The 20,778-nt window shown below is 39.1% G+C and overlaps 1 protein-coding gene across 13 annotated transcripts in view; it reads left to right on the plus strand.

Annotated features, from left to right (window-relative positions):
• NPAS3 (neuronal PAS domain protein 3) overlaps window positions 1-20,778 on the plus strand; it is an 821,658-nt gene that overhangs the window by 369,995 nt on the left and 430,885 nt on the right. For 9 of the 13 annotated variants that reach the window (XM_032179491.2, XM_032179492.2, XM_032179493.2 and 6 more), the window contains one exon: window positions 13,448-13,530. In XM_032179491.2, the coding sequence (XP_032035382.1) occupies window positions 13,448-13,530 (83 nt within the window). The remainder of the gene's footprint in view (window positions 1-13,447; window positions 13,531-20,778) is intronic. The other 4 variants (XM_058429730.1, XM_032179494.2, XM_058429732.1 and 1 more) reach the window with 1 other exon arrangement.

Raw genomic sequence — 20,778 nt, forward strand, 5'->3', positions numbered from 1 at the left:
ATTAAGTTTGTAGAATCAAGTTATAGTGAAATATTGAAAAAAATACTGTGTTGCTTATGTCTCAGCTTTGTCTAAACTCCTGGTAATTTTGTAGCTTTTTAAAAGAGTTTTTCATCTGTGTCTCATGGCTTTTGCTTGCTGCTGCTTCTCAGGGTATAAACATCCAAAGTCACTTTAAAAAAATCCCTTAACCTTGGGTATGTTCCCATTACGCTCCCTTCATAGGAGAGTCATCCCTTAATCTACTTTCTTTCCCTTCCAAATTTTCAGAAATATTGACCTCTCATTTGCTGCTCAACTGACTGCAGTGCCCCTGCCCAGGATCTTCAGGGCTCTCTCATGACATTTGTCTCTCCTTAAAATGTCCTCTCTTCTTTCTAGGACACCGCTGCCTCTTTATCCACCGTCTACTCTGGCACTCAGGCTTTTGCTGGTTCCCCGCTTCTGCCTCTTTATAAATGCAGATGTTCCCCGGGCTGGGTCCCCAGCTCACCTCCCATTTTGTCCTCCCATGGCTTCTAATCCCACCTGTGTGATAATGACTTGCAGCCAAATCCTCATCTCTGCCAAAAACTCAATTCTGCACCTCAGGCCCTTTAGGCATCGCGATGGGCTTGTCCTAAAGACACCTCCCTTCAACTTCCCATCTTCTCCTTAACACCTGCCTGCCTTCCTCAATGTCCTGTCACAGGGAAGGAAGAAACCATTATGCTGTTATAACTCAGAATTCATACTGCACTCGCTTTTCCCTTATGAGTTAATCACAAAGCTCTCTCAATCCTACCTCCTAAATACCTTTAGAATTGAACCCCTCTCTACAATCTTACTAACTTAGTTACTAGGGTCAACTCGTCATCATTTATTGGCTAGACCATGCAATAGCCACGTTTTCAGCTTTCCCCCAAACACCGTTCCACCCTCTGCACCACGCCTCAGGTGATATAACAGACACACGTGCTTGTGTCCCTTGGTGCTCTAACTTCAGATGGATGCCGAATGCCATGTGTGAACTGAGAACTCCTTTGCAGTGTTGATGGGGCATTTGTGACTGGGCCCGACATGTCTTCTTCGTGCATGACTCTCCCGTGCCTTGCCCAGCAGTTCGTGCTATTGCATGTGTTCTTCTCTCTACTCAAATGCTCGCCTCATCCCCGCCAATCCGTGGCTTGTTTGCCCGGAAAATTAACACTCTTATCTAGCCCAGATGCTCTCTTTTCTCTTATGTCTTTGAATTTCACTAGAGTTAGATGCTCCTTTTCCTGCAGCTCTCCAGGTAAACCGTTACTTTTTTTTTTTTTTTTGAGATGGAGTCTCGCTCTGTCGCCCAGGCTGGAGGGCAGTGGCGAGATCTCGGCTCACTGCATCCTCCGCCTCCCAGGTTCAAGTGATTCTCTTGCCTCAGCCTCCCAAGTAGCTGGGACTACAGGCACGCGCCACCATGCCCGGCTAATTTTTGTATTTTTGTAGAGATAGGGTTTCACCATGTTGGCCAGGATGGTCTCGACCCCTTGACCTCACAATCCGCCTGCCTCGGCCTCCCAAAGTGCTGAGATTCCAGGAGTGAGCCACCGTGCCCGGCCAACGGTTACTTTTTTACAGTTTGTATTTCTCTCTCCCGAGTCTCTAAATTCCTTGAGGGTACTGGTTCCCTGTCATTTCCTGAACCTGAGAAGTTTCTCTCATCTCAGGGCCTTTATATCTTCTCTTCCCTTCACCTGGACATCATGTCCCTCCTTCCCTTTATTCCTGTCTCTACTCAAATATTATATCCTTGGAGAGGCTTTCCTTGATCTTCCATGGAATACAGAAATCTCTGTCCCTACTTTTCCCTTCCCCTTTTAAAAATGTTCCTTCATACTGCTGCTTATATGGAGATGTGCATGTGTTGTTGCTATTATTGTTGTCGTCTGGCTCCCCACTAGAATGCCAGCTCCATGCAGGCCCATTTGTCTGTCTCCTTTGTTCACTCTTTGGTGATCCATGGCCTGGCACTTCGTAGACCCTCAATGAATCTTCAGATGAATAATTGAATTATATCCTTTTCAACTAACAGTGCCTGGCACTGGGTAAGCACTCAGTAAAGTTTTATTAAAATAGGGAATACAGAGTATACATCGAACCGTGATTAAATAAGTTCCCATTGCCTGAACTTGCCACACTGAAGAGACCGGTGGCTTCCTGGAAGAGAGAAGCAAGACAGCTGGAAAACAAATAAAAATGACTGGCTAGTGGCAAAGTCCGTTCTCATCAGAATTCTGGTTCAGTTATTCAGTTCAAATTTTTGGCAAGTGATGCAGATTCTTTTTCAGAAAATGTTGATTGATTGCACAGTTGTACCCACTTCATTTGCAAACCTTCATTATCTCTTTTTCCTTTCCTCCCTCTGTCTGCATTTAGAAGGGGAGGAGCAGTATATAATTCCACAAGGCAGTTTTGTGAATAAACCAACTAACTGGCTGCTGCTTTCAGTCCCACAGTCTCCTCACAGAATACAAGTATCTGACTTAGTTGTGCATTCTCTCTTGACTGGATCTCCTTGCATTCATTCATTTGAGTATTCATTTGATTACTTACTCATTCACTCAGTGAATCAGTTGTTCAGTCCCACTGATGACACAGGGCATCTGTGGGTGCTCGGCTGTTGTCTAAAGCGAGAGTTCTTGACTTGGGGTCTATGACTGTGTTTCAGAAGCTCTCTGGAATTTTTGTAATTGCATATGCAAAATGTTGTGTTTGAATATTGTCTTATGAAGAGGGTTTGCTTAAACAGCCCTGTTATTCAAAGAAAGAAACATATTAAGAACCTCTAATAGAGAAAGGCTTGAACTCAGCCTTGAGTCTAAATAATAGGTCTTCAAGTTAAGTGTTTTTTCCTTAATTCATTGTATGGTGGTGATAAATATAAAAATATTGCTTAGATATGTTCTCGATTCTAGGTCAGTCTTGTAAGCCTGTTTACTAATCTGCATCCTCCAAATTGTTCTCATCTTTCTTGTTTATTTTCTAACTTTCCCTAAATCGTAGCCTCTGTAGGTATCCAAAAGTCAGGCAGCAATGGTGATGCAGACCTTGATCAGCTAACATAAGTAAGACCTAGCTGCTGCATAGTTACCATTGAAAATTGTGTGGGCTTTTGTTTATGTGAAATTAGAGGGAAGATGGCGGGGTTGTAAGAGCTGATTTCAGTTTGCAGTGGTGGTGGCTATGTACGTTTATCTCATCAAGTTATGTCTGAGGCATTCAGCATCTTTAAACGAATGCCAATTACTGCTGGAATAGGGCATGAGTGAATCCTTCAAAAGAAAATTCAGTGGGCAGTTGCTGACACTCAGTGAATTGCTGGCTCTTTGCCCAAGTGTGTGTGAAATGTTTGCACTGGTTTGAGGCCCTGATTGCAGTTGGCTCGCAGGGTTTGTGGTGACATTATAGATTTGATAGCACACTGTAGGAAAGGCAGAAGCTGGTGACAACATACAGGGGAAAAAATTCCTAATATTCCTGTTAAAATTGGAATAAAGATAGTTATTGAGAAAAATCATCTTTGGCCCGGCCTCTGCTTTTCACAATGAAGAGGAGAGAGCTGACATGTGCTTAGCGCCCCCGTGGGCTGGGCACTGTGCTCTAGAGTGTTCGCTCATTCACAAGTATTTATTGTGTACCTTCTGCACTCTGGGCCCAATTCTAAATGCTGGGGTTTCAGCAAAGCACAGAATGATTCCTCTGGCTTGGGAAGGTAACTTGCTAGTGGGAGAGACAACACTATGCAAATAAGCTCCAGGAGAACAATTAAATCAGGGCGGGGCATGTCACATGCCCTCACAACTGCTGTAAGAGGCATTAACCCTTTTGACAGAATGAGAAATTGAGGTCCATGGAACTTAATTTGTCTAAGACCACCCAGCTAATTAGAGAAAAAAGGAGGATTTAAAACTTGGTCTGCCTGACCCCAGAACCCCAATCCTTTCCTCTGTGTAGTTGTCTCCCCATAATGTGACCCCTCCCATTGAGCTCCTTCTCCCAGCAGAGAGGACAAGCACATCCTGGAAATGAATCAGATATTCTACAGTAAGTGACTTGAATCACAGAAGTGCCCTTCAGAACACGGAGGTGATACAACAGTCTGGTTAGTGACTCGGTTGCCCAGCACGGTGCCAAGCCAGATGCTGCGATGCAGGTGTGCACGTCAGAGTTTTCATCTAAGCAGTGGTGTTTAGGTGGAGGGGGAGAGAGAATTGTAAAGTTGGGGTTTTTGGACAGTGCCAAATGGACACTGGTCTACCAGCTGTAATTATGCGACTGTTATGCAGTATTGGGCCCCAAGAAGGCACTGTGGAGTGGGGTCCCAGTCCCTCAAGTTTCTAAGAATATGACAGTCCATTTTTGTCGCAGCTTAAGAGAAAGCAAGTTGGCGTGGGCAGGATGATGCACCTGGAGCATGCATTTGTAGCTACGTTAACATGCTTTTGCCCTTGCCTTCATGTCTGATCAGTAGATCCCAGGGTCCTGGCCATGGTAGTGCACTGTTCATGTAACTTCACTCCATACTCTGGTTCTGGCAATACCTTATTCTAAGCCCTTCCCTGACTCCACCTCTCCCCACCTCCATCCTGAGATGAGAGTTGTACTTTTATTGCATATTGTTCATTTGCTTATATGTCAGTGTCCCACTAGACTCTGATCATCTGGAGGGTTAGGAGGTGCCTTTTTGATTTTATATTCCCTGACACAGTGTCTAGCACAGATAGAGGCTCAACAAATACTTCCCGTGGTTACTTTTAGCTTTCTTCTGCCAACGTATCTAGAAATGGAAATAGGAGCCTGGCTTATATCCCTAGCATCTTGTTCAACAGAGTTAATACCTTCCATATTATAAGGCTTCACTACATTTTGGATGAATAAATGTAATTGCATAGCTTGAGATTGTTGAGCTTTGGAAATTGATCAGAGTGACCTTTCAATAGCAGGTGCTGTTATAAGCAGAGTCTTGTGTCCCTAGGGCCAATACCCCACTGCTTCATAGAACTCTTTATGTTGACAGTGAGAGAGAGAGAGAGAGAGAGAGGATGACTGAATATATGAATGGAGGAACAGGAGAGAGAAGAGGGAGAAGGCAAGAGACCTTGTGTTCTTTCTCCCACAGAAACACAAGCTGTTTCCTGCAGAACCAACATTAGTTCCCTGTTGTATCAGTGGCCTAGGAAGGCCTAAAGGGTGAATGGAGCATTAGACTGGAAGTAATAAGGTTGTGCCTGACTTACCTCAGTATTTGTAGCAGATGTTACAAATGTCATAACACGAAGCTTTGGGATCAGACTGAAAACCAAAATATCAAGATACCAGATGTGGACGTCTTCCTTTTACCAGCAATTGCAACTGACACTGCACTATTTCAGTGGTAATCTCCACCCCCTTCCTACTGGGTGGAATCATGCCATAACTGCTTGCTGCCGAGGTCAGAGGAGGTGACAGCAGTAAAGCGGCACTCATTGGAAAGGCTTTTAAGACAGTTTGCAGCATGAAAGTGTAATCATCCTTTCCCCTCTCGAGAGAGTGTACCAAATCTAACCCTCATTAAAAATTTAACTGCTCAAAAAAATTTAGTGTATTTGTAAGGAAGATAATTTCTACCAATGAAAAGTCAAGTATTAAACTTTACAAAGTTAGTGCTGTATTCACATCCCAAATTTGATATGTTCTCTTTGTCCCTCCCTTTGAGAGCCGTTATCAGAGAGCTCACGGTGTCTTTCTGTGAACTGTGGGCTTAATTCATGAGAGACACATGGTATCCCTGCCTGACATACATGCAGTAGGTGTTTTGCAGAAGGAAGTGTTCACTGGAAGAAGAAGAATTTTTTTTTTTTTTTTTTTTTTTTTTTTTTTTTTTTTTTTTTGAGACGGAGTCTCGCTCTGTCACCCAGGCTGGAGTGCAGTGGCGCAATCTCAGCTCACTGCAAGCTCTGCCTCCCGGGTTCACGCCATTCTCCTGCCTCAGCCTCTCCAAGTAGCTGGGACTACAGGCGCCCGCCACCACGCCCGGCTAATTTTTTTGTATTTTTAGTAGAGACGGGGTTTCACTGTGGTCTCGATCTCCTGACCTCGTGATCCGCCCGCCTCGGCCTCCCAAAGTGCTGGGATTACAAGCGTGAGCCACCGCGCCCGGCCGAAGAAGAAGAATTTAAGCAACAACAGAAGCAGTTCAAAACTAGAAGCTGCAGATTGTACTCAGAAAGCAGAGCACCTTCCTACATCAGAAATGTGTTCAGGCTTGGTGCCTGGACAGGGCTCTGTGCTGCCCACTCTGCGTGGCCCGCTGGCCTCCCCTGACACACAGGCCTTGCTCGCCCAGTGGACTGGATCCTCGTCAGCTTCACATCCCGAGTCCCCAGCAGAATGCCTGCCTCAGCCTGAGGCTCAGTACATATTTGTCACCATAGCCCTGACGCCAGAAGAAATTAGTTTTTGTCTTCTTGATCTGTTCATATTAGATTAAAAATCAAGATTCTCTAGCCCTCAAAGACCCTCCTATTCTATATTCTTTATTCTGAAGTCACTTTATAACTGTCTCACTCCCAAAACTTCCCCAAATTGGGTGGTGGGGGCGGGAGGGGGCTGGTGGGTTCACCCCAGCATACCCCATATCTCTGCTGGGAATCTAAAGATAGGAATTAATTTTGGGGGTGATCTGATTTTTTACCTTTTATTTATTTTGTAAAGAAAAAGAGGAAATTCTCATTTCTTTCACTATATAAAGGGAATTAAATAGTTAACTTTAAGCTTTACATCCAAAAGCAATCCCTGTGACATCAAGTGGTTGAACCCAATAAATACTTAGGAAAGCCTTGGATGTTTTTTAAGTTGTTAAGGACTAAAGTCTCACCCCCCAAAAAAGTACTCTCTTACAATCATTGTTCTGGAATAATTAAGCAAGTAAAATTGGAATGATTGTGTAATAACTACCATTTTTTAAAATTAGTAACAGCACTTTTGGAGTCTCAGGTACATCAGTGATGTCCTCTTCTTTTAGCCAGTCCACTCCTCAGGACCCCTTGCATCTCTTGAGGATTTCCCTCATGTACCCCACTCTCCACGCCTCAGCCCAGGCTGTGGATCACGCCTGCATTTTCCTGAGGTTCTGTCCTCCGAGACATTGACTGTCAGACGCTGACCTCATTCCCTCAAGTGCTGTCACTCCAAACAGCAGCTTAACCCACTGCTTAAGGATTTCATTGTCTAGGGGAAGTGTGGGTTCTCTCATGAAGAATGTTAATCACCCCATATGTAGCCCGTGTGAGGGACATACAGTGTTCTTATAGTAACTACCAGATTGTTGGAGAAAGGCCATTTCCCCCTTTCCCAGCTACAGAAGGAGAAATATCTGCCTAGGAATTCTCATTTCCCTCAATGGAAAAGAAAGGTGGGTAGGCAAAGTGAATCTTTAAAATGGAAAGTTTGTACTAAGAGGTCCCTGTAATTTGTTGCTGACCAAATATACAAAAACATTTTCAAGACTTACTACAGTGATATTTGGTTGCTATTTCACATTTAGAGGACTATGCCATTTTGGTGTAGAAAATGATAAACATTTTCAAAAATCATATGAATACTATTTAATTCTCAAGAAGCTGAGAAGTGCATAGTAAACACTCCCTTGACTAAACAGATCAATTAGACATTGTATGTTTTCCCCTTAGTTCTTTAATAGTTGAAGCAATGTAAATATACTTCTTTAAGAAAAGCAGACATGGTTTCTTTTTCCCAAAAGCAGTTCATTTATAAGTATTAAAATTTGCGCAGTCACCTGATCCCTAATTATTTTACCTAATGCAGTCAACCCATACTTAAATGGTGGAAGATATTTAAATATGTATTGCATCAAAAAACTTTGGATCATCGTAAGACTTCTTAAAATTTCAATTGCATTATTGGATTAAATATTCTTTTTTGTCTAAATTGGTGATATGTTAGTAGGTCTGAGATGAATTATGAAGATAGATTTTTTGTTTTTAAAAATCCCCTAAATAGGAATTTAAAAATAAAAAAAAATAAACCCAAAGTGTACTACTCCTGAATATATGAGATTTTTTTTCTAGTATTTATTTGTTATCAGATATGTGATTAATCACGTGCCCAATTAACAATGTGTGACCCTATTTCTCTTCTACAGTCATCATTTATCCTATATTTTAATACTAGAAACTAATCTTGATGAAAGTACACTGAAAAAGCACTGTTATTATTTGTTTTCATATATATATTTCATATATATGCTTTCATATATATGAAAACAATAACAGTGCCTCATATATGTATATATAGATATTGCATGAAAACTTCACATACAGTGCTTTCAACAACAGAATTTCAGTTGTCATGTTGCTATATGGGTTAAGCTGGTACCCAGTGCTATTTCAGTTTCTTCTCCAAACCTGAAAATCTCCCAGTGTCTAAGCCATGCGCAAATACTGAGGAGTTTTGTATTGAAAGAATACAATTTGTGAAAGTGGACCTCACAGAAGGCAGAGTGATGAGGGCCAGTTTCAGAATAAAGACTTAGCCTATATTACATGCAAACTGAGAAATTTTAATTTTGATAGAGAAACAGATACATACACTCATACATACCTCATGAACTTATGGGGCTCCTGAGAAAACCCTCCCTGGCTTCTTTGGCCCTACGGTGAGGAAGGCTAATTGAGGTTCTTCAAGGGAAATCCCTTTCCTTTTCTTCTATACCATGGAAAGCCTCATTAAGCATTCTATATTCCATTCTTTCTCAGCCCGACTTTGCTTAGCCAAAGCGCAGGAAGTCAATGTTCAGGGATTCCATTAAGCACACCCTTTAGTGCTCCCTTCCCCCAGGCTGAGTGTGGGAACAGATCCTTGCCCCTTAGATGAAGGATTCAGAGGGTAGCTATCAGGGGTAACTGGGCATGAAGCCTGCCTTTTTGCCAGGCATTCCTGAGATACTACCTGCCGAACTTTAAGACTACATTTGCCTGTGATGCCGTACTGCCCTCCACCTTATGGGGGAGGATAAGGAAGTGCCTCTGAAATGATCTTTCCTATCCACCAGTGACTGCCTCGGCCTAATAAAACAATCCATTAGAAACCCTGCCTCACAGTGTCACAGTCCTCTTCACTTTAGAATACCTTCTTCAAGTGATCCCTCCAATAGCAAGCCCCTCTGTGGCTCTCTGCCTGTGGTCCACCTTCCCATTGTGAACCATGCTGGCAAGGAGCTGGGGTTATGAAGGCAAAGGGCAGGGCACAAGGCAAATAGGGCTCGTGACTTTTCCCCTTTCATTATGTGTGTCCACCGAGCTGTCCTTCTTCTGTTTTGTAATGGGTTCTTCCATGGCAAGCTGACCTTTCGGCTGAATAGGTCAAACTCCCACTGAGCGTTAATCCTCAGCCCTCCTCACGTGAGTGCCTCCCCTGAGGTGAGGAGCACTGGTTAGGAATATGACTGGAAGGGCCTGGTGTATTCCCCAAAGAAGGGTTGCCTTTTACTGCACTGAATTAATTCTCAAAGACCACCGTGTGAGGTTATGCTGAAGGATCCAGATTAGAACTTTCCTGCTGACATTGTGGAAGGGCAAAACTAATTTTTCAGATACATGTTTTAGACTGTGGTTACCCTGTGTATCTTCTCCTTTTTTAATCAGACAAAGGCCAAATGCACAGTCTTAGTGATTCATCGGATCATTTTGGATTTCTGAGACAATCAGAATTTTCCTAGTTGATTTTTTTAAAAACTAATAACCCTTCTCCTTATATTTCTCTTCCATTTAAAGTCTCTTAAAACTCTAGGTGTTTTATTTTTAACTGTTGTAAAACATGAAATAGTAGAGTTGTGGTGTGTGTTGATAATTATATACTGGACCTAGTTTTGTTTTAAACATCATAAAACATATTTTGGACTATTTATTAAGTTGTATAACACTAGTTACCTTATAGTAGCTTAGAGATTTTCAACATCAAGTAGGCATTTAGTCATGTTGAATTGAATTTTAAGTTGAATTCCCATGGCTTGGGCTTTCTTTTTTATACTAGTTTGTATAAGCTGTTCAACTCCTATAGCTCTTACGTCTCACTCTCAGTGAGCTGGTAACAGAATCTTCACAGACAAGTGGTTGTACATTCCATTTATTTAGCAATGCCCCGTGTGTGTGTGTGTGTGTATGTGTGTGTGTGTGTGTTTGTGTGTGTTGTGTGTGTATAGGTTAATTTTGTTAGTGTTCTTTAAATTTCAGAAAATAGTCTTTTAGTTGAACAAACAAATAAATGAAATATGTCAGTAGATCAGAGGAAACAGTGACCCGTTCAGCAACAATAAGTATACAGTATGTCTGGGCTACCAGATGGTTTTAGAAACTGTCAATTTCCAAAATACAGAAATCTGAGAGAGCTTCATAAACAATGTATTGCTTTGCTGAGGATGACAGATCCCATTGAGGAAATGCTCCTTTAGTTTTTTTAGATCATTAATGATACTCTATAAACATAATAAGATTAACACGGGGAAACAAAATACCTGTGTTTGCAGTATTCTTTAGCTATCAGATTATTGTCTCAGTTCTCAAAATGCCAAATGTGATAGGATAAGTGCAAGATAAGAAGTACATATTTAACATCTATTCAGTTAGCATTAATGCTCAAGTTAAAGCTGGGCTCCTACCAGGGGCATAATGGGCTCCTGTTTAACATATTTATGTTGGTTGTAAAATTAGGAACTGTCATTACAGCCCACATCACCTGCATAAGTGCAAAACATATAAATCAAGAGAAGTTCCAGTGACATAAAAATGCCATTGAACAGAATAGCATGAAACTACTTGCAAGATACTTGTATATTATGCTAGCGTGTATGGGGGTGCACACTCAGATTTGTAGGGGGTTTGGAGAACAAAGAATAACTATACAGGTAGAACTCATGGATGAAGACATTTCCTCAGAGCGCAGCCTGAACCCTAGTGGAGAAACAGCAGGAAAAGAAAGGCCATCAATAGCCAGCCTTGAATAACCATCCCCCACCCCCACTCCCCCACTGAAGACAACAGCCTCTATGCTTTCAGAAGGCATTTGAGCAGCTTTATGTTGTTACTGGAGCTTGCATCTTGGGTCTCCTAAGTAAGTGAACTTTTCTGTGACGTTTTAGGGTTCCTTATAACCTGGTGGCTATTACTCCCTTGCCCCCTCGTAATCCAGTTCTTTGTAGAATGATTTCTGTTATCTAAAATTAGTCCTTTTTTCTTTCTTTTTTTTTTGGGGGGGGGCGGGGGGAGGTGCAGTGATTTATTTTGAACTTTGTAATTGGAGGCCCTGAAGTGCCCCCCCCACAAATTATGAGCTATTAATAAGGAGCTTTCTGAATCCTAATTACTGTCTCAAAAACAGAGTGGACACTTGAGAAGTTTTTCAACTCCCCCGCTTCTCCCTCCCAAAAGCCACCCACCCCCATAATCTCAAAAAACAAAAAAAAAGGCTGCAGATTTTATTCATGTGGGATCATTCACACCAAGCTACCATAATGTGCAATTAACACTCTAGAAACTGAAAACAGTATTCAGCAAGACAGCTGCATTATCAAAAATGCCAAAGGAGTTTTGAAGGGAGTAATGTGCATGTTAGAATAGGAAATTAATCAGAAATGTGCACACCCACATGCACACAGTAGTACTGTCTTAAGTATATCTGAATATTAAAATTGTAAAAACCCTATGTCTATATTTATAATAAAGATTAATCTCAGCATAGTAAACTGATTTTTCTGTTTTAAGATTTTTAGTTGTGTGTTTTGCTTCTGAAGCAAATGAGGAGGCTGGAGTAGAAATCTCTAAGATCCCTTCCAGCTGGAATATTCTTTTGATAATAATCACTCTTCAATTATATTTTATAAATTTTCCCATTGAAAAAAATGCCTCTGTTATTTTTCTCTTGTCAGTAATAATGATACTTAACACACACGCATTTTCACAGTGCCTTGCAGACATTGCAGATACAAACTCACATTTGCAGGGGTAAACTCCCTACTTTGCATAGCACAATAATCACAAGTGCATTTATATTATAATCCCTACTAAGCTATGGAGCCAACTGACCAACTTAGTAACTGAAATGCAACAGAATTACCCCAGCAGCATTTCACTGGAAATTTTCTTGTCAACTATCTGAAAGTGTTTCTAGAAGTAATAAAGTAGGTGATTTTGATTTTATTTTCAATTAGTAGTATCTGGGCTTGAGAGATCAGAGGTTTGTAATAAAATTTTCAAAAAAAGCAGGAAGATATGGGGAATTTACTTGTTGGAAATATAGAAAGCATCTGAGTATTTTCTTTCATAAATCAGTGTAAAGCAAATGGATTTTTTATGATGTCCTCACTTCTGATTTCTGTATGTCACTTCCCTTTTTTGTCTATAAATTTGTTCTGACCATGACGCATCCCTGGAGTCTCTCTGAATCTGCTGTGATTCTGGGGGCTGCTTGATCTGTGAATAGTTCATTGCTCAATTATACTCCATTAATTTTTTTAAAAAAAAGAAGAAGAAAAAATAGGCGGAAGAACAGGTTTAAAATAAACTGGAACCCTACGTAAAAAAAAAAATCATAAACAGAAGACACTCAATTCTGGATTCCACAGTTATTATGCATTAAACCCACTTTTGTTAAGGATTATGAGGACTCCTTGTGTGGTAGGCACCTGCAGGCAAAGCAGGTGAAGCACGCCTGGAAGAGGATTGACTCTTAGTGAGAAAACAGGAGTGTTCGGGAACTCCAGATAATAAACAGTCACTGACCTGGTGAGGCACATGCTGGCCAAGGATCTACCTGGGCTTCTCGTCAGTCTTATAGGAATAGTTACACATGAATATGCAGTAAATGTGAAATCCAGGCATCTCAGGATGCTTAACACTAGTGCAAATGATCATGAATAAGAATGTCTTACCCAGTATGTTCTGCTGATTAAATTGTGATGAAGTTATTGCATTAGAAAATACAAGTTTCCTGTTTGCTTTTTTCCTAGCCTAGAAGATGTAAGAAGTTTAGTTTTCTCTGGGGCGGGGTTTGGGGGAGATAAGGCAGTATTCAGATGCTTAAAAAAATCAATACCTTAATTTTAAGAAAAATGGTGTACTAATTTATTTTAAAGGAACCTGAACATTCATATGTTTTTATTCCAGTGTAGGGAAAGCCATCCAAAAGGAAAATTTTTTAAATCTGAATGTATTTTTTTGATGTTTCTAGAAGTCGATATTCTAGGTTGAAAATTTAACCTAGGCTATGTTTACGCTTAGACAACTCAGACTAAAATTAATGCTGGGTGGTTGTTCAGATCTCATTGTTATACTAAATAGTCAGTGATGCCATTCAAGAGAAACTAAGCTGAAGATATGAATCAGAGCTCCAACTTAATTGATCTGTTTTCTTTCTTTCTTTTTCTTTTAAGTTATAGGTGCACAGCGAAGGAGAAGCCCCAGTGCACTAGCCATTGAAGTATTTGAAGCACATTTGGGAAGCCACATTTTGCAGGTACCTTTAAAACAAAAAGAAGCTTTCTTATATTTTACTAAGGAAAAACCATATGTTTAGTCTTTTTTTAAAAGAAATTTTTTTAAAATGTCAGCTGTATATTTGACTGTTGTGATTTTATCTTGGAATTCCGAAATTCTTATGAGTTTATTTTTTTCTTTTTAGAAAGCCATCCTTTGAGAGAATGTTAATGAGAAAGGGAGGGCAAGTATTATTTGTGCTGAAATAATTTAGATGAATTGCACTATTTAGTTGATGCGCAATGTGTAGTAACTGGCTGTTCCCAGAATGGTTGTGTGCGTGCTGTATTTGTAAGTGGATCTATGTGTGTGTCCTTGGAGCTATATATTGTTTTTGGAAGAGCAAAGTTTTGTTGTGAAAGTACTGTGATTTTTTTTGTGTCGCCAAATTTCAGTTCTTTGCTTGAGTTCGTATTTGTGAGTGCTTCCGATCTTAATGTTTGCCTCCCCAAATTAGAAAATTTCTCAGGGGAAAATATAGTATATTTAAAAATACTACTAAAAGGAGACAAATAATAATTGATTTTGCCAATGAACTTCATGATAAAGAAATGTTAAAGGTTACTAGGATGAAACTGTAGTTACCTAGCCCTAGAGAAAATTCATTGCAAACTCGTCATCTCACTTACTCAAAACTTTTTTTTTTCACTAAGACTTTGCCATTGATTCAACACTTCTGCCTTCAACCATAGATAATTGTACCACACTGGTCTTTCTCCCAGGATAAATGTTGCCATGGCCATTGTTTTTAATCTGTGGAAGATACACCTTTTTACATAGAATTGGAGAAGCAGACAAGTTTGGGATATGTAGGCCACTTACTGTATTTGGAAAAGGTAGCTATGTTTTTCTGAGATAAACTTTGGAGTAAAATAAAAGTATACTCCAGATCCGTGTTCATTCAGAGTTTATAAATAGGGCCTTTATGGTGTTTTCATTTTCTAGGTTGTCAAAAGTAATACTAAATTTAGCATATTATCTTTTAAGTATGTGCATTAGGAAACTATTATGTGATTTGGCATAAAAAAAAAAAAAAAGAAAAGAAAAGAAAAAATAGCTCATAGTCAAATCCTGGTTGTTCTCCAAAGCAGTGTCTTTACTGGCAGGTTCAGAATCACCCAACACTTGCTCACAGGATGCATTCTTGGGCCTCAACCTAGACCTACTAAATCAGAGTTTATAGGGTAAAGTCCAGGAATTTGTGGTTTTTAACAGTCTTCTGAGATAATTTTGATGTTCTATTAGGTCTGAGATAGCACCTTTCACATTTGCAAGTTTAAAGCCCTGAGAAGTCTTACTTTACATTTGTGTTTATTCTTATTTCTTGTTTATCCATTAATATCTGTTAATATCTCATAGAACTGATGTTTTTTGAAATACACCTTGGGAGTTGCTATTCTATTGTGTACATAAAATTTTGAATTACCTTTGCTACAGCCTAGGATCAGTTTCAAGCATACAGAAAGGATTGTGTTTCTTTCTAGATCTTCAAATTGTTATTTCCTTTTCTCTTACACACAGGTTGTTTGGAATCTCCATTATAGGTTTTGTATGGGTCATGACATATAAATTGTTAGACTCTGATGTGATTCAAGACTATTCCTGTTTCTATTCTGAAGCAGTCAGAAATTGTTACCTAAGACTTAGTCAATGAAAAATTATTCAGAGACTAGTCCTAGATTATTATCTTCTTAATTCTTTATGGAAATCATGACTCCAAAGGCCTATGAGCAAGTTGTCTCAGTAATTGCAGTAATTTAAAACTAACACAAACTTAGGAGTTTGAACCAAACATAAACTCAGTATAAATATATAATGTAAAATGGCTCTCCCAAATGCTAAATCAACATTATACTTCATTGAGAGAACACAGGATCTAGAGTGGGGCTGCAAGCTCTTTCCCATTTTGGATGGGTCACATTCAGACACCACACTATGGTTGCATCAGCTGTCACACCAACCTAGACAGCTGGATGCCATTTGGAGTAGAATAACCAGACTGGTGAGTAAACTAGAAATCACATTACGTGAAGAGTGGCAAAAGACCTGAGAAAGTTTAGTTCGGAAAACATGACTTAAAAGGGGCATCAATGCCCTCTCTATTTATTTGAAGGCCTCATTTCCAAAAAAAAAAAAAAAAAAAAAAAAAAAAGGATTAGACATATTCTGTGTCGCTTCAGAGTATGAGAAAACAGATAAATGGATGAAAATTTAGAATGTTTAAATTATGTCTGTACAAGAAAACTCCTTAATGGGGCTGATCACACTTGGAATAAGTTTGAAGCTGTAGACTTTCAGGAGAAATATAGATGGCTTGGTAAAGATGCTTTCAAGAAAGGCATCTAAGCATGATTGCACTATGTAATCTTACAGTTGCCACAGAAACTAGTACTTCTGGTATAATTTGATTTTAGCACTAATGGTTATGGAGTGGAAGAACTACTACATAGTATTCTAAGTTAACTACTAGAATTATAGGTAAGAAGGAATTGGGAAGTAGTAGTAACAAGAAGAGCCTCCCTTAAGCTATCTTATTAGTTGTTTTGCCTAACTAGCAGGGAAACTTTTGAGCCCATAAGCGTATGTCTGCACCGTGTTCAACAATATTGCAATGTTCAGTAAGGATGAGATGGCTTCTACATTTTGTTTCAGAAGGGTCCATGGTAGAATCTGGTTGGTCCATAAAGACCGGGATGAATTGTCTTCCCTTTCCTCCTTCTTACTCTTTCTTCATTTGCAAATAGTTGATAAAAACCTGTGTGGTCAACAAAGTAGTATAGGCATGATCTCCAACCTGACAGTTTATAGTCATTTAACACTCCCTTTCATCCCCCACAAGTTTCAAATACTTTGTAAGAACGCAGAAGTCACTGTATATGACTGCTGTCTTTAAATAGCTTACAGTCATTCAGGGAAAGAGGAACCAGGAGGTTGCATAAAGTGAGAAATATCACACAGGTCAAGTACTATCAGGCCACAAAAGAACAAGGCTCTGAATTTGCCATAAAGCACCAAAGAAGACTTTTCAAAGTTGTTGATGGATGAATAGAAGTTTATTAGGCAAAGAAAAGGGAAGAATATTCCAACCAAAGGGTACATCAAACACAAAAGCATGTAAACAAGTAGTGGTAAATCTTACTTGGGGACTGTTTAGATGTTTGATATGACAGCTGCTTCACATATGCAGTGGGACATACGAGAGATGAAGGAAGGGAAATTATAGGAGCCATATTACCAGGAGGTGTGGACTTGATTCTCCTTGAAGGGTCCATGGAGAGGGATTTTATGCAGCAGTGACAAGAGAACAGTTTGACTTATTTCTGGAGTTATCATCAAAATACAATGTCCGGGAAGTCTCTGAGTTGTAAGACACTGATATAAAGAGACCATTTAGGAAATTGTTACCAGAGTTCAAGAAAATGAAGATCTTTTGCAAGATGGAACTGTGTGAATGAAGAGGCGGCTATGGAATTGAGATAGAATCATTAGCATGTGGCCCATAATTAGAGGTGAAAGGCTAGAGAATGACAGGATTTAATTATCACCACAAGTTTTCTAGTTTGGCTACTAGCTGTCTGATTCTACTACCTGAGAGAAGTCAAGAGGGATGGTCTCTTAAATAGCCAAGTTGATATGAGGTGTAGGCACTTGGAAACCTAAGTCCTATTTCTGCAGAGCAATTCTCAGGCTAGATCTGGAATTACTGATCACTGGTGTATAGATGAATGATAGCTCAAATTAAGAATGGGTTACAGACCTATGGAAATGATGTGGAGCAAAGAGAGGGCTAAGGAGAGCCCACTGTGGGGTATGTCATCATTTAAGAGGCCAGTAAACATGAGAAAGGAATGCACAGAAAGAAAAAGCAAGCCACAGGATTTGATTTTGGTGAAGGAAGGAATATTAATAATGTCAAGGTAGCTAAGGATAAATCCTTTAGTAGGGCAAATCCTGAAGAGATGTCATAGGTTTTGTGGATTGAAACAGTCGCTGTGCGGAATAAGTGTAGAATACAGACCTAAAGAGCAATAGGAGGTAAAGGAGAAGAATCTGAGTGTTCATGGTAAAGGAAGGGTGGGAAATGAGAAATTATCATCAAGAGAAATTTGTGTTTTTCGTATAGTGAGAGTATGTTTATATGTCTGAGATTTATGGGATCAAGCATTTTGTGCATATTGGAAAAAGAGATGAAAAACTAACTCTTGGCCAATTACATGCTCTTTAGCAATCTCCTTTAAAAATCAATATCTCATGGTCATGTCTGTGCTGAGAAAGGATTGGTTTTCATTATTATTAATGGCTAAATGCCATTCTATACTATGGATGTATCATAATTTATGTAACCATTTTCCTGCTATTGAGTATTTTGATTACATCTAAAAATGTTCATACCTAATGCAGATATCAACACGTCTGTGTATGTGTGTAAATGCAAAGAGAAGATAAAATATTGAAAAACATATTTGCTAAAAAGAAAAGCCTAGTCTGGATGGATTTCAGCTTAAATATAATGAATTTTTTACTGTGTACTAAGTTTCAGGTACTGTGCTAAGTTCTCTTCTTATATCATCATTGAGTACTCACAATATAGACCTATGAGATAGGTGCTGTGATTACATGCATCTTAAAATTGAGTCAACTAAGATTTTAAAAACTTAAGTAACTCAAGCTCACATGTCTGTTTAGGTAACAAAGTTGAATTTGAACCCAGGATGGTAACACTAGGGTTATAATACTGCAAAAAATGATAAGGGTATTTTAAAAGACAATGGTAATAAGAGGAAAGAATTAAGACACAGTTGGAGTAAACAGGCTTCAGTAACTAGTTGAATTTGGAAACTAAAGTAGAGGTCAGTTCCAAACACCAGTGTGGAGTCCAGAAAATGCCTGTGACTTCACTGCATCAGGTACCAAAGCTTCCCTGCTACCTGTGCCCCAGTGATGTTTCATTGAAGTGCATACTACGTGCCCCTTGGTGTGGAGGGTTTGAGAGTAAGGGGTAAGATAGACTCCTTAATTTTTGGCGTGCCCATTCTCTGAATGTATATGTAATATGTCTCTGCTGTGCATATCTAATTAGCCATATATTCTTGTAGGGAAAAGAAAGTTTGGTGGGATCCCTTAAAATTTGACTACTTTTCCACTGAGAGGGAGAAAATAATAAACTTAATGGTGATTTTATTAATGTAAAATCGTGTATTACAAAGCCAATTTTCAATACCAGTGTATGTAGGCAGGGCCAAGGCCCAGGCTGTGTATTGTGAAACTCGGGGCCTCCATTCACAAAGCAGTCTCACCACTGACTGTGACCAATATTATAGTCTCAGTAAACCTATAGCTATTTCAGGCATGAATCGTAGGACAGCAGCATCTTCTCCAGGAAAGTTGAGGGTTCAAGGGATGTCAGCCTTGCAATGGCAGGGCTGTGAATCCCAGCCCTAGTGGGCCTGAATCAAGGCATTAATAGTTCACTAAATTCTTCTCTGATTTTTATAAATTAGATGAAGAATGGGAAGTCAAGGGGTAAAGGTTGGGATTTGTGCATTTTGTGGCAGGCTCAGTAAAAATCCGAGAACTTGAGATCATTATGTGGGATCTTTCCTGGAAAGTACATGTGATGAAGCACAAATGTGGTTCCTGCTTTCAACGTTCTCTTAGGGCATTATATTGTTCCCACTTCATGACTTCTTTAATATGAAAAAGTATACGTGTTATTTATTGTTACTTTTCCAATATAAGGACCAGATAGGATATTTGTATTTTACCTTATTGAAGTTAACAAAACAGAAAATGGTAGAAATACCATCTTCATAAGTCATAAAATTAACTACTGGAATGACTTTCCCTTAGGTGCCATATTTATGAATGGAATGTTTTAATGCTTTAATTATTTGTTTACCCTCAGCAGAAAGGTTTAAGTTTCTTTCATTTTGTAAATAATGCTTACATAATTGTTATATAAAGTTGCAATATTGTTTTTGCAAACTCCATAATAATAATGCTACTTTACTCACCTCACAAGTGTTAAACAAGTTAAACCTAGTACGTGGAAATTTTTAAGGTTTATTTTTGTATTCATTGTCAGCGTATTATATTGAACTATATATGTGTGTGTGTGTGTGTGTGTTACTAACTTTGTAAAATACATGCCATTACTAAGAACTATCATGTACTTATAATTGAAAGATAGTCTTTATTCATAACTCATTTTGGATCATAAAAGTAAGTTTTGTGAGTTGGGTAAGTATAATAAGTACCAACATGTTTGTACATAACTAATAGAGAAATTTGTTTATTATTTAAACTAAGTATTGAGAGAATAAAAAGAATGTTCTGTAAGAAATGCCGTAAATTAAAGTAATGGTGGAAATATTGTATCTATGTGTCAATTTTGTGCTTGGCCATATTAGGTAAACCCTCTTGTATCTATGTCATTGACCCCACATTATTTCTGGCCACAAATGAATTTTTGTATTGCTTTTAGAACATTCAAACCCCAACCTGAAAGAGAATTCCATGACCATACTCTCTGAGGGGACTGAGTAGGAGCCTCCAAGAACATTTTAAGCTTATGACCCCTGAGGTTCTCTGACTGGGAGTGGATCAGAAAAGGCTAGGTAGGGTGGTTGCATGATTGCCTGGTCTTCCTCAACATGAGTAGGGGAATGATTGTTTTTGCAAGGATCATTTATTAATAAAATAACCCTCGTGTTCAGGACACAAATATGTCCTGTGGTAATAACCTTAGCAGAACAGTTTTGTTAAGGTATATATTTTCTAAAAATGATGGAGAAGAAGGGAGCCCAAATTCAGTGATTTTCTGTTTGTTAGTCAAAGTAATCAAAGATTTGTGTGGATAAGATGAATAATGTTATCAACCTCAGGGAGCTGTCAGATTTTGTTCATGTGGTTTTTCATTTCCTCAACACCTTTAACCATGGAATACAGGGTAGAATTATGCCTCAAATAAAAGAAGAACCTGTGTTTTACAGAGGCTGTTAAGGATCAGATTTAGAAGAAAATCAGGTCAAGATTTGCTTTTAAATTTCTACGTTTCTTCTGTTAATCACACTTTGAAGATTGGTAAAGGGCATATCCTAGAATCATGATTAGTTGGTCCATATAGTCTTTTGGTCATGCAGAGTTGTTGTTAGACAAATGAGAACATATAGGTTCTCGATCTACCGGAAGTTTTTTTTAAAAAAAATCAGGTTGATATAATAAAGAA

This window comes from Hylobates moloch, unplaced genomic scaffold (assembly GCF_009828535.3).
Source record: "Hylobates moloch isolate HMO894 unplaced genomic scaffold, HMol_V3 SCAFFOLD_16, whole genome shotgun sequence".
Lineage (NCBI taxonomy): Eukaryota > Metazoa > Chordata > Mammalia > Primates > Hylobatidae > Hylobates > Hylobates moloch.